At 43.2% G+C, this 13,602-nt stretch overlaps 1 protein-coding gene across 5 annotated transcripts in view; it reads left to right on the top strand.

The window, feature by feature from the left end:
- Positions 1-13,602, top strand: part of CDK5RAP2 (CDK5 regulatory subunit associated protein 2) — a 184,289-nt gene that overhangs the window by 6,696 nt on the left and 163,991 nt on the right. For all 5 annotated transcript variants that reach the window (XM_009244813.4, XM_054520540.2, XM_002820156.6 and 2 more), the window contains exon 3: positions 1,378-1,445. In XM_009244813.4, the coding sequence (XP_009243088.4) occupies positions 1,378-1,445 (68 nt within the window). The remainder of the gene's footprint in view (positions 1-1,377; positions 1,446-13,602) is intronic.

Below are 13,602 nucleotides of genomic sequence, written 5' to 3'. Positions count from 1 at the left end.
CAGAGGGAGCCTGTAGAAACCTAAGTCGAATCATCTTACTCCTTAGCTGCAAAACTTCCAGCAGCTCCTCAGAGTCCTTAGAAGAGCCTAAAAACCGTATATAGTCTGTCCCCGTTTACCTCTCTCACCTCCTGTCCTGCTGTCCCCCTTTGTTTATTGAGCTCCAGCCTATTGGCCTCTTGACTGTTCCCCAGACCCACTGGGGACCGTGCTTCCACCTCAGGCTTCTCCCTGAACGTGGAGAATTCTCCCCCAGGTAACTGGTCCTTTCTCTTCAAGTCTGCCCAGATGTCACCTTCTCATGGAGACCTTCCTTAACCACCTTCCCTAAAACAGCAGTCCTCACCCCATGCCTCCTATTTCCTATCCTTATCTACTTTATTTTTCTCCATAACATTTATCACCTTTTAACATATTATGCAGTTGTTCTTTTGTTTTGTTTATTGTGTTTCTTCCCTCTAGACTATCGGCTGCATTTGTTTGTTTCCTGATGTTTCCACATCCAGAAAGGGGCCTAGCAGAAAGTGGATTCTCATTGCATATATTTTGGAAAAATGAACTTATTCACTCAGTGCACATTTACTGAACACCTACAAAGTGCCACGGGCTTTATTCAGCCTGATAACAGTTAGTTTAGATCTCCATCCTGCCCACTCGATAGGGAACCTCTTGGATGCAGGATTAGTGTCTCCTTCACCATTGTTTCCTCAGCACGCAGGATGGGGCTTGGCACCAAGTAGGTGTGTAATACATGTTCAGTTAAAGACGCTGCGGAGAGATTTGGATATTGCCATAGTCTTTAAAACAGGTCAGCAGTTTCCGGTCCACTGCTTGCTTTTGAAAATAAACTTTTATTGGAACACAACCACTTTGTTTATGGATTGTTTGTGGCTGTTTTTGTGTGACAACAGAGGATTTGAGTAGTTGTGACAGATTTTAGGCTTTGTGTATGGCCCACAAAGCCTAAAATATTGTCTGGCGTTTTAAGAAAAAGTTTGCCAACCCCTGCTGTCAAGTCAGTTTGATGTGCTTTGTTGTAATTACTGACATGAGAAGATGACACTGTTCAGTAAGGTAATTTCATGAAATAAGGAAGTACATATCAGGACAGTCTGCTTTGTAAAATGCCTAAAGCGTTTGCTGGGTTCATCCTCTGATGTGTGCATTGTTACTTTGGGGTTAGTTTAAGTAATTTGTAAATTAATGGTTTAGAGCTTTCCCTGGAGTAAAATCAGTAAATCACAACAGACAGCAAGTACCAGCCGCGTGTACTGTGGAAGCAGTTCGTGTTGTTTTCCTCTCTGGGCTCTATTCCCCAATAGGAACACTGGGCAGTTTGCATGCTGTGACGTTTTCCTCTATTTTACCTTTTTACAGTGCTCCCAAATGTGTCAGAAGAAACAGTGTCTCCCACCAGAGCACGGAACATGAAGGACTTTGAAAATGTAAGTGGAAATACCAAATTACTGTCCCCAACAAATTGTGTCTGCTGCCACTGTCCAGCCAGACCCAGGAAAGCTGTGTTTCTTGAGATCTAAGTTCGGTGATGCCAGAGGCAGAGGGGTGCCATGTCTCATGGACATCTTCTGTGAGACTTTTACATACACATGCAGTCAGCCCTTTATACAAGGGCCAAATATAGGTTCTGACGGGATCAGCAGTTTTCAACTTTGGGTGAAACTTTTGGTTTTCAACTTTGGTTTTCAAGTTTGGTGTCTTTCTGGTGTCCTAAAGGTGAGGATGTTCCCATGTTGCACAGTTGAGGGGAGCTAACATTTGTCAAGGGCCTTACTATTACATAAGGGCACGTTATTTATGGTCCCCTATTTGATGCTCACTGCAACCTTTGAGATATTTTGTATCATTCCCATTTTACAGGTAAGGAATCTTAAGACTAGGAGAGACTTGTTTATGGTCATATAATACATAAGTGTCAGAGTTGGGATTTGAATCCAGGTTTTTATTAATTCCAAAGCCATTATTCTTTCCACTGCGTTGTGCCTCCCTTTGCATTTTGTAGACTTTATCTTTGTTGCTGTTGAATGAAATGTGAGTAGCCTGTACCTAGTACTGTGTAGTTTTCTTTCTGAGAATGGATTACTTGGTGATAGATTTGGCTTCAATGCTTAATGTCTTCCAGCATTGTGTCTTTCATTTATTAGCAGAGGGGGTTTGTTGTCAAGTAACAGGAAAATAAGGTTATTTTCCCAATTCCAATTCTCTTTAACAAGTTACCTGTTCAATGCTCTCATTTATCATGGGAAGAATTAGACCCTTCTTCTTTTGTAAGCAAATGAAATCCATACTATGCAAGACACAAGAGATATTTATCAGAGAGAAGATGGAGGACACAGAGAGAAGGACATTCCACAATTATGTTTCTTTCTCCCCGGTTGTCTTTACAGAACAGAGCAGTGCTGTCTCTAGATTTAATTTAGAATACTCATTACTGCTAATAGTTATCTGCAAACCACCAGTGACCAATTGAAGAAATGACTTGTCAGATCTCTAATGGAAACAAGTAATTTCTGAGCTTTGAGTTGTTGTAATTTCAGCTGTACAACTTGATCTATGCTGTGGGGTCTGGGGCCTCAAACGAATGAGATTTGATTATTCTACATCGTGTATAATTAAAATATGCTCTACTATTAAATGGTTGTTCCTGTTTTATCATAAGAGTAATAACAGCTACTGTTTATTGAGCTCTTGCTCTGAGCTGGGCACTTTAAGTGCTAAGCTCTTTGTATATGTTACTTTAATATTAAAGCAGCTCTGCAAGATAGTTATTTCATTTTTGAAGGGCACTGTTTTACATTTTATTTCTAAATTGGAGAATTTCACAGAATATTAGAATTTTGGTTTCACATCGTTTATCTGCTTATTGAACTGAAAGGAATCCTAGAATTGAACACAACCCTCTTTATTATATATAGGAGAAACTGAGGCCCAGGGATGTGATGTGGCAAAATTGTTCTCAGAGGCAGTCTGTGCTGCCTAAGGCCCATTGGCTTCTGGAGCCAGGCTGCTTGTTTGTCCACTTCTCCTGGGTGCCCTGTGGCCAGTCACTTAACCTCTCTGTACTTCCCTCATTTTAACAATGGGCATGATAACAGTACCTACTTCATAGGATCGTTAGGAGGATTGAATGAGTGAATATTTGCAAAGCACAGAATACATTCTATGTGTTTGCCGTCATTGCTTCTTCCTTTTCTTACTGTTATTGTTATAATTACTGTTATTTTTTTTCCACTCTGCCATGTGATTCAAGTTCCCCTTGTTCAGATGTGTTCTTGATGACCTAAATCCTGTTTTACTTGAAGGTGAGGGAGAGCCTTCTATACCAACATGTTTCAGGATTTATGTTTTTTTCTTTATGACTGTAGTCCTTTGGCTGCTGTTAGGTTTTTATGGCATTAATACTTTTATTGTAGCATTTTCAAGAGCAAATTCTGCAGCCGGAATTGAAATGGCCACACTGTTCTCGATGTCTCCCTTTCAGGTCTTTATGAGTCACTGAAATTTTTCATTTGGCCTGAGTTACAAAATGCATGATCTGTATGTAGTGGTAGTCTGAACTTTCTGTGGGATGCTTATAGGAAATGCTCTTGGCATCTAAAGCTAATTTTAAGAGCATGCATATTAAGGAGGAGGCTGAGATACTTTGGGTTTAAAGTGGAAACTCATGATTCGTCCTATTCTAGTCTCAGATGATTGATACCTAACGATCAGGAGTTGCATTTGGTTGGGGGCTGGCAACATATAGGTCACCTTCTGGTTTTCCTGAGAGTTCATCCATTTAATAAACATTTTTAATATATGCCACTGTGCCAGGCTGTCTGCCAGGGGGCATCTGCAGTGAATTAAGACCAGGTAAGTCCCCTGTCCAGAGGCCCACAGTCTGATTGGGAGGATGGATAGGAAAATAGTGCAGGGACAGAGGTAAGTCTAGGGTGCTGTGGGGCCACAGAGGAGGGGCTATGACTCGGGGTTCAGAGAAGCCTCTGGAGGAGATGTTGCCTGAGTTGGGTCATCAGGGACAGGTATGGATTGGTCAAGTGGGGAGAGCTGGGGAGCATCCCAGGCATGAGGACTCACATGTGCAAATGTAGAGAGAGGCATGACAGGGTTGGATGAGTTCAGGGAGCTGTAAGTTCCCTGAACTTACAGGCTGGAAGGAGGCTGTGTGAGGGGAGTTGAGAGAAGTGAGGCCGTTGAAGCAGGCAGGGGCCAGCTCCTGCAGGTTCTTGAATGTTACACTGCTTTGTTTGGTTTTTGCCCTGAAGATGAAAGGGAACCAGCAATGGATTTTAATCTGGGGAGGGAAATGACCAGAATTGTGCTTTCAAAAGCTTACCAGGCTGGTGACTATGAGAAGAGTTTGGAGGGGAGCAAGGCTGGTGGTAAGGTGATGAGTTAAAAGGCTGCTGTGGTGTTTTGGGCCCAAAGGGAGGAATGTGGAGCTAAGGGCATGGAATGAAGGGATATTTAGAATGGAGTTAATTTGAGAGCTGGAGGAGCTCTAGGAGTCATCTCTTCCAGTCCTTTCATTTGACATGTGGGGACTCTGAAGCCCAGACAGGGGTAGGGACTTATTCAGCTTTGAACCCAGGTCTTCTATCAGAGGAATTCCTATTTCATTTGACTGTTCTGTGCAAGTACTCACTCTGGCATGTGAAAACCACATGTCTTCTTTTTGGTCTTTAAACTGGTAATCCATTGTCTAATATCCTCATTAGCTGTGGGTATAATCACCTGTATGGCAGGCCTTATGGTAGGAAGTAGGTAAATCAGTTGCTCTTCTATGGGAGCCTGTCTTATTGGTCTTCCCTCCCTAGACCAGAGGAGGCCTCACGGAGGCAGCATTTTGTGAAGGCCTATACCTGTTGTGACTTGTTCTGGACACTAGTATCTCTCTCTCTCTTTAAAAAACATGTTTTTTGGGTGAGTAGGGAAGGCCCAGAATCTGGTACAACATATGCTGTCCAAGTAGCTATCTTTGTGAACATATGGAAGAGTTTAATCTTGGCTTTTGACAGGGAATGACATGGATAACTTTCCATTCTCAATACTCATGGATGGCATTATTATTGGCTGTGTAACATTAAATCAAGGCTTACTAAAAGGGATAGATTGAGCCATAATTTATATAACCTTACTGTGGGACATTTCAGGTTGTTTCTAATTTCTCACTTTTATAAACAAAGCTGTGATGAATTTCCTTGTGCATATATCTTTTTATAGTTATGTGATTTTTTTTTTTTTTTGAGACAGAGTCTCGCTCTGTTGCCCGGGCTGGAGTGGAGTGGCACGATCTTGGCTCACTGCAGCCTCCGCCTCCCGGGTTCAAGCGATTCTCCTGCTCTAGCCTCCCTAGTAGCTGGGATTACAGGCGTATGCCACCATGCCTGGCTAATTTTTTGTATTTTTAGTACAGACGGGGTTTCACTGTGTTAGCCAGGATGGTCTCATCATGTTAGCCAGGATGGTCTTGATCTCCTGACCTTGTGATCCGCCTGCCTCGGCCTCCCAAAGTGCTGGGACTACAGGCGTGAGCCACCACGCCTTGCTGAGTGATTTTTTTTTTAAGGGTACATTCCTAGAAATGAGATTTCTGGATGTCGGAGATATTAAGCATAACTTACATGCAATAAACAATAGATACTATGGAATAGGATTTGTTATGTCTAGCAGCTTCCTTTCTAAGGAATTGAAAGAATTCTTAGCCAGGTGTGGCTGAAACAATTGCTTGTATCCTATCCACACCTGGTCTCCTTATCTTTTGCTGTTCTTATCTTATACCCACCTGCCCTGAGATGTTGGCATTCTTGCATTGAGGCCCTTATTCCTGTTGTTGAAAATTCTTGGCCTCAGCCGAGGCAGTTGGTCAAATTTGAGTGTTTTGTTTATGGTTTCACTAGGAGGTTTGCATCTTTAAATTTGCTATAATATGTTGTGGGTTACTTACTACCAGATCATAGCTCCCTCACCTTCCACCCCTGCCCCACTTGTATGGCCCCGAAGCTTTCAGAAGCACCATGGTGTGTAGATACGACATGGATTTGAGAATGATGAGGACTGGGTTTCATGCTTGGCCCTGCCACTTACTGACCTGTGGCCTTAAATGGGTTGCTTCTAAAACCTCATGTGTAAAGTGGGGCTACTGCTGTCTTTCCTTCAGTTATTAATTAGGTAAGGTATGGAAAGCACCTAGCATGATGCTTGGTGCATAGAGGGTACTCATTAAATGCTGATGTCTGCTTTAATCCAAAGATTCTGTTGACTACAACCACTGCCCTGGGTTCTGCCGCCATCAGTGTTCAGTTTCTGTACATCCCTCTGTGATGTTTCTTTGACCTTGGAATAAAATCCCTAACCTTGGTCCACGAGAACCTGCCCTGTGTGATCGGCAGCTTCCTGTCTTTCTGAACTCAGCATACTCCTCTCCCCATTGTACACTGGTCTAGCCACACAGGCTGCTCTTCCTCAGCCACACCCAGCTTGTCCCCATGCCAGGGCCTTCATGCATGCTTCACCCTCTGTCTGGACACCCTTTCTCCCTTTCCTTGAGTGGCAGGCCCCTGGACCTTCTTGCCTCAGCTTGAATGTGACCTTGTTAGAGAGGCTACCCCTAACTCCCTTCTCAACTCATGATTCTGTCTTCTAGCAAGTACTCAGCATCCTGTCTCTCCCACCATGACTCTTGTGACAGTTTGTGATTATTTCTTTATTAGTGTACTTGCTTAACGTGTGTCTCTACTCAATGTCTGGTACTCAACGCTGAACTTAACAATATCGTAGGCACCTAATATTTGTTGGTTGAATGAATGTGTGACCTTGTATGGAATACTAAAGCTCTGAATTTTGGTTACTTTATCTGTAAAACTGGGAAAAAACGTTTATCTGAGGCTTGTGGTGAGGAGTTAAACAACATGCTAGGATAGTGCCTGCTATACCAGATCTTTAGCAAACAGGGCGGCTGCTGTGGTTATTGTTACTAAAGTGGCTGGAGAGGAGATATGCCTAGAGACACATCTAGAGGCAGACAGTTTATAATGAGGATGGGGGCATGCAGGGCCAGAGTCAGGAAAGCAAGCAGTAATGAGGGCAAGGTGAGGCTGAGTGGGAGAATGAGGGTGAACTTAGAACGTGGCAGGAGTGTAAGAATTGTGTGGGATGCTGCTCAGTGGAAGTGGCTGAAGACCAGGTCTGTAGCTGGCAGAGCGAGTGTCATAGCCACTTTCCACGGAGCTCTGTGCACAACATATAGCCTGATGGTGCTAGGGGTTTTTGCAGAGTTGAGTACTTGGAATCAAGTAGGGCTCATGGCTGTTGGGGTAAAAGTGTTAAGTACAGGGGTTCGTTTGTGTACTGGGATGGCCTGCTGGATTGAACGCTCTGAGTTCCCGTACCTCTCTCTGCACGTCCTGGCCATGCCCTCCAAAAACCTGGCCAGATGGAGGGCTGAGTAGTGTAAATTTTAACAATCTTTTTGAAGGCCATTTGGAAAGAGATTTTGATAGTCATAAATATAAAATTACTCTTGAGCCCAATAATCCATTTTGGGGAAATTGATACTAGGGAAACAACCCAGTAGAAGGAATAAAGCTCTGTTGATGAAGGTATTTGTTGCCACATTGTGTATAATTGTGAAAAACTGGAAGGAAGGGAAATTATATTTTATATTTGTTATCTCTTTGCTTTTGACAAGCGTGTGTTGAGGATATTTCACAGATGAGGAAGCTGAGGTTGGAGAGATTAAACAACTTGCCCATGAGCTTAATGTGATTGAGAAGCAAAAAGAAGGCAAAATTCAAGCCTGGTCTTTCTGATTGTAAAGCTGGTCACTTTCCATGAGAGCACACTGAGTCCATCAGTGCACAGCAGAGAAATGGTTAAACAGTTGACTGTGAATCACTTCAGCGCAATGTAGTGCAGTTATTTCAACTGATAGTTTTGTGTAATTCTGCCATAATATGAAAAATACTTAAGAAATATTAAATGAAAGCAATGGAATATGCAAATTCACTTATGTTATAATTCTGCAAAAATGTGTATTCATGAGCAAAGGTTGAAAAGAATATGAAAATAGTTGATTTCATAAGGTAGTTAAATTCCAACTGGTGTTTGAGATTCAGTTTTAAATTTCTGTTATTGAGGCTGGGTGTGGTGGCTCACGCCTGTAATCCCAGCACTTTGGGAGACCAAGGCAGGGGAGGGGGATCGCTTGAACCCAGGAGTTGTGACCCAGCGTGGGTCACAAAGTGAGACCCCATTTCTACAAAAAAAATTAAAAAGTTAGCTGGGCATGGTGATGTGTGCTTGTGGTCCCAGCTACTTGGGAGGCTAAGGTGGGAGGATTGCTTGAGCCTGGGGGGTTGAGGCTGCAGTGAGCCATGAATGCACCACTGCACTCTAGCCTGAGCGACAGAGAGAGAGACCCTGTTTAAAAAAAAAATTCTGTTATTTCTCCAGTATTATTTATAAGATACTTACCTAGTAACAGTTTTCTTGATGATTTGAAGACACCAAGGAGAGTATCAGCATCAGAAATTGATTCCAAAGTATCCTCCCCTCTTTACTACCTCACTTAGCTGCTGTAGACAGTATTATCTTACATGTAGTATTGTTTACTAGAGATGAACTTTGGGTAGCCAAGTTCATGGTTTTTGTTATGCTAGGTGAGGTCTAATAGTTTTTGTACTTTCAAAAAGGTTAAAAAATTCATTGTGGCCCAAAGATCTGCTTATTGAGGGCCTGAGAAGTGAATTTTTTTTTCTTTTTAAAAAAGGCTTTACTGTGTGTGTGTGTATACACATACCATTATTTAAGATAGACAATATCGGCTGGGTGCAGTGGCTCACATCTGTAATCCCAGCACTTTGGGAAGTCGAGGCGGGCATATCTCCTGGGGTCAGGAGTTTGAGACCAGCCTGGCCAACATGGTGAAACCCTGTCTCTACTAAAAATAAAAAAGTTAGCTGGGCATGGTGGCATGTGCCTGTAATCCCAGCTACTTGGGAGGCTAAGGCAGGGGAATCGCTTGAACCCGGAAGGCGAAGGTTGCAGTGAGCAGAGATCGCACCACTGCACTGCAACCTAGGTGACAGAGAGAGACTCTTGTCTCAAAAAAAAAAAAAAAAAAGACAATACCACCATCTATGTATGCAGACCAGAATACTTCCCTAGATGTAAAAATTTAAAAATTGATGACTTCATGGAGGAGAGATGCCATACTGTCTTCAGACTGTGAATGGGCTGGCAAGTGGAGCATAATCACAGGGTCAGCAACAGCCAGGATCGGCACAGACCATTCCTGGTCAATAGTGAGTGGAGAACACAGGCCTTGAGACAGCAATATGGGCGGGTTGGAGAAGATCTCTTCCCTTTAGCGGCTTGGTGTTGCCTTCACTCTACGTGATTTTTAACGCTATCCTGTGTTTCCTGCTTGCTAAGTGCAAGGCTCTGCCAGGTGCTTTAGCTCATTTAGTTGTCACAACACCCCTGTGAGGGGATTGACTTTATCCTCATTTTATAGATGAGCCAACACTGGACAAAGATGTTAAATAATTTTCCCAAGGTCACACAACGCAAAAGTAGCAGCTCTGGTAGTTTAGTCTGTTTCTGCTGGCCTGAGAGGTCTTGCTCTTAGCTCTTGCTGTCTTGGGTGGAAAGGTGATTTGGTAGGGTGAGCCTCAGTTTTGGAGGCCCAGGTTCTTGTGAGCCATTGAAACGGATAGCCAGAGTTAGGTGCACTTTGCTTAGATTTCAGTTGAGGTGGGGTGGGTTGGGGTTGCCCTGATTCCTTTTTCTGCTGTTGGTTTTTCTTCCCTTTTAGATGGAACTTCAGGCTAGACAAGGCTTTTGACAGAGAGAGGGCGTAGGAGGAAGCCAGAATGACTGGCTAGTAGCTCCTGCAAAATTTTTCCTGCCGCTAAGCTGGGGCCCTTCTCCAGTTTCAGAAAGTGCCACCCCATAGTCATGTTGAGATGTTTCCCATTTCAGATGGCTGCACTTCCACGGTAACACATGGCTTCCAAGGGCTGGAACGTGGCAAATACAGCCTTGCTTAGCTTCCTTTTGAGCATTAGGTTTCCAAGTCGTATTTGGTGGGTTTTATGTTTTGGGTATTTATTCCTACTGTATTGTAAGCTGTTTTCAGTTTTTCCACCTCAAGTTTTTTTTTTTTTTTTTTTTTCTTGTTTCTCTTAAAGGGAAAAGTACACATGAGAAAAACAATGTTTTAAGTTCTTCGTTTTGTTTTTTGAGACAGAGTCTTGCTCTGTTGCCCAGGCTGGAGTGCAGTGGCCTGATCTCGGCTCACTGCAAGCTCCGCTTCTCAGGTTCACACCATTCTCCTGCCTCAGCCTCCCGATTAGCTAGGACTACAGGCGCCTGCCACCATGCTCGGCTAATTTTTTGTATTTTTAGTAGAGACGGGGTTTCATCGTGTTAGCCAGATGGTCTCGATCTCCTGACCTCGTGATCCACCTGCCTCGGCCTCCCAAAGTGCTAGGATTACAGGCGTGAGCCACCGCGCCCGGCCTCAATGTTTTAAATTCTTATGTTGTACTAGGCACTATATTAAACATTCTAATTAATTTCTTTTAATTCTTAGACTAGCTTTTTGAGATGGTTATAATAATCCCTTTTTTATAGATAGAGGAACTGAGGCATGTAGGAAAAGTGAACTTCATTAAGGCCATACAGCTAGTAAAGTGGTCTGGGTTGTATTTATTCATTAATTTGTTCACTCATTTAACAATTTGTTGAACGTCTGCTGTGTTCTAGATACTTGTTAAAACCTTGGAGGAAACAGCCGTGAAAGATTAAGTGGATTATATTCATGTAATAAACACGATAATAATAAACGTGCAAAGAGATGAGACATATACAGATTGTGAAAAATTCTAGCAAGAAAGTAAGAGCTGTGCATTAGAGAGTGAGCTGGTTGGGTTCGTAGAGATGGGGCCCACTTTAGATGGTGTAGTTGGAGAGGCCCTCCCCAAGGCAGTGACATTGGAGCTGAGGTGGAAGGGATGAGATCGAGCCACCCTGGCAGACGCTGCAGAAAGAGCTTTGTAGGCAGACAAGGGCTTGGCTTATTTCAGGACTGGAAAGGAGGCCAGTGAGGCTGGAATATTGTGAAGAGGGGAGAAGATGATACCTGATAAGGTTGGAGAGGTGGACAGGGGCCAGATGATACAGCACTTTGTGGCTGTGGCAGGGAGTTTTATTCTAAGAATGATGGAAAAAAGAGCTAATAGAGGGTTTAACCAGGGAGTGATGTATACCAGATCTGTCTGAAGTCTAAGGAGGCTCTTAGTACATCACGCTGCCTTAAAGAAATTCTTTTTTTTTTTTTGAGACGGAGTCTCGCTCTGTCGCCAGGCTGGAGTGCAGTGGTGCGATCTCGGCTCACTGCAAGCTCCGCCTCCCAGGTTCAAGCCATTCTCCTGCCTCAGCCTCCAGAGTAGCTGGGACTACAGGTGCACACCAGTACACCCAGCTAAGTTTTGTATTTTTAATGGAGACAGGGTTTCACCATGTTGGCCAGGATGGTCTCGATCTCTTGACCTCATGATCCGCCTTCCTTGGCCTCCCAAAGTGCTGGGATTACAGGCGTGAGTCACCGTGCCCAGCCTAAAAATTTTTTTAAAAAGGAATTTCTTGTCTGGGCACGGTGGCTCACGCCTGTAATCCCAGCACTTTGGGAGGCCGAGGCGGGCAAATCACCTGAGGTCAGGAGTTCGAGACCAGCCTGGCCAACATGGTGAAAACTCGTCTCTATTAAAACTACAAAAATTAGCCAGGTGTGGTGGTGGGCACCTGTAATCCCAGCTGCTCGGGAGGCTGAAGCAGGGAGAATCGCTTGAACCTGGATGGTGGAGGTTGCAGTGAGCCGAGATTGCACCACTGCACTCCAGCCTCAGCCACTCGAGTAGCTGGGACTACAGGTGAGTGCCACTATACCCGGCTAATTTTTAAAACATTTTTTGTAGAGAAGTGGTTTCGCCATGTTGCCCAGATTGGTCCTAAACTCCTGGGCTCAAGTGAGCCTTCCGGCTCTGCCTACCAAAGTGTTGGGATTACAGGTGTGAGCCACCCTGCCTGGCCAAGAAATTCTTAAATGTGTCTGTCCATCTATTCTGCCAACCGTTGGCTATTTAGTAACCATCTGTTGGGTTATAGTCTAGAGTGCACAAGGTGGTTATGGAATGGGGGTGGTAGAAAGCCAAGTATCCAGCTAGGACAATGCAGTATGGTCATTGCTCTGATAAAGTAGAGAGTGTGTGGAAACATGAAGAAGGATCCCCAGTCCAGCCTGGTAGTGGTATTCAGAGAAAACTGTGAGGGAAGTCGTACTAAGCAGAGAACTGAACTGGCCATGGTGGAAAAGATGGTGCTTGTATTTCATTTTATTCATTTGGGCCTGTCTGTTGTTTGCTGTGACCTTCTAAAGCCGTATTTTCCTTTGCCATATACAAAAATTTCTTTACCTATAAATAGGACAAATATTCTTTCAAGTGTTGTTAAGAATTTTAGCATTGTGTACAATGGGGGCATTCTAAGCAACCTCCATAAATATTTTATTGGTAGCTGAGTAACAGAATAAGGTTTCTCTTTATAGGAAGCATCTGGCGGGTTAGTCCTTTTTTGTTTGAATGAATGTTTTATGTGCTGTTTCCTTAAAAGGAGGTGCTAATGAACCTACCAGTTGTTTCTTGTGCTGTTCGTATTAACCACAAAATTGAAACCTTAAGTGTTAACAAGAGGGCCAAGGGTAGATAGTTTGAAAATATACTTAATGTGAAATATGCTTATTGGTTTCTTTTATTCAGTCATAAAATTTTATTTATGGGCCGGGTGTGGTGGGTCACGCCTGTAATCCCAGCACTTTGGGAGGCTGAGGCGTGTGGATCGCCTGAGGTCAGGAGTTCAAGACCAGCCTGGCCAACATGGTGAAACCCCGTCTCTACTAAAAATAAAAAAATTAGCTGGGCGTGGTGACACACGCCTGTAATCCCAGCTACTTGGGAGACTGAGGCAGGAGAATCGCTTGAACCTGGGAGGCGGAGGTTGCAGTGAGCTGAGATCGTACCACTGCACTCCAGCCTGGGTGACAGAGCGAGACTCTGTCTCAAAAAAAAAAAGTATTTACTAAAAAGAATATGATATGCTATTAAAAATTATTTTTTAAAAAGCTGAAAAAAATATGTGATGAGTGTTTATGTGTGAAGATGTACTAGCATCCAAGTGTAGCTTTTCACATTTTGCCCTATTTCATTTTAGTTATTTTAAAAATCAGCTTTATTTTTACATAAAATAAAATGCACCAATTTTAGGTGTTGGATGAACTTTGACAGATGTATATTCCCTTGTAATCACTATTGTAATCTATATGTATGTATGTATGATTATAGTTTTTTATATGTGTGTGTAGTTCTTGGCACATGGAATGATCACCACAATCAGAATATAGAACAGTTCCATAATACCAACAACTTCCCTTTTTTTTTTAACTTCTTTGTGGTCAAATCCTCTCTTCACCCCAAGCCTGTGGCAACTAATGCCCTCTTCTCTGTCCTTGTAATTTTGCTTTTC

This window comes from Pongo abelii, chromosome 13, assembly GCF_028885655.2.
Source record: "Pongo abelii isolate AG06213 chromosome 13, NHGRI_mPonAbe1-v2.0_pri, whole genome shotgun sequence".
Classification (NCBI taxonomy): Eukaryota; Metazoa; Chordata; class Mammalia; order Primates; family Hominidae; genus Pongo; species Pongo abelii.
The sequence above is the reverse complement of the archived record's forward strand: the minus strand, read 5'-3'. Positions and strand labels throughout refer to the sequence as shown.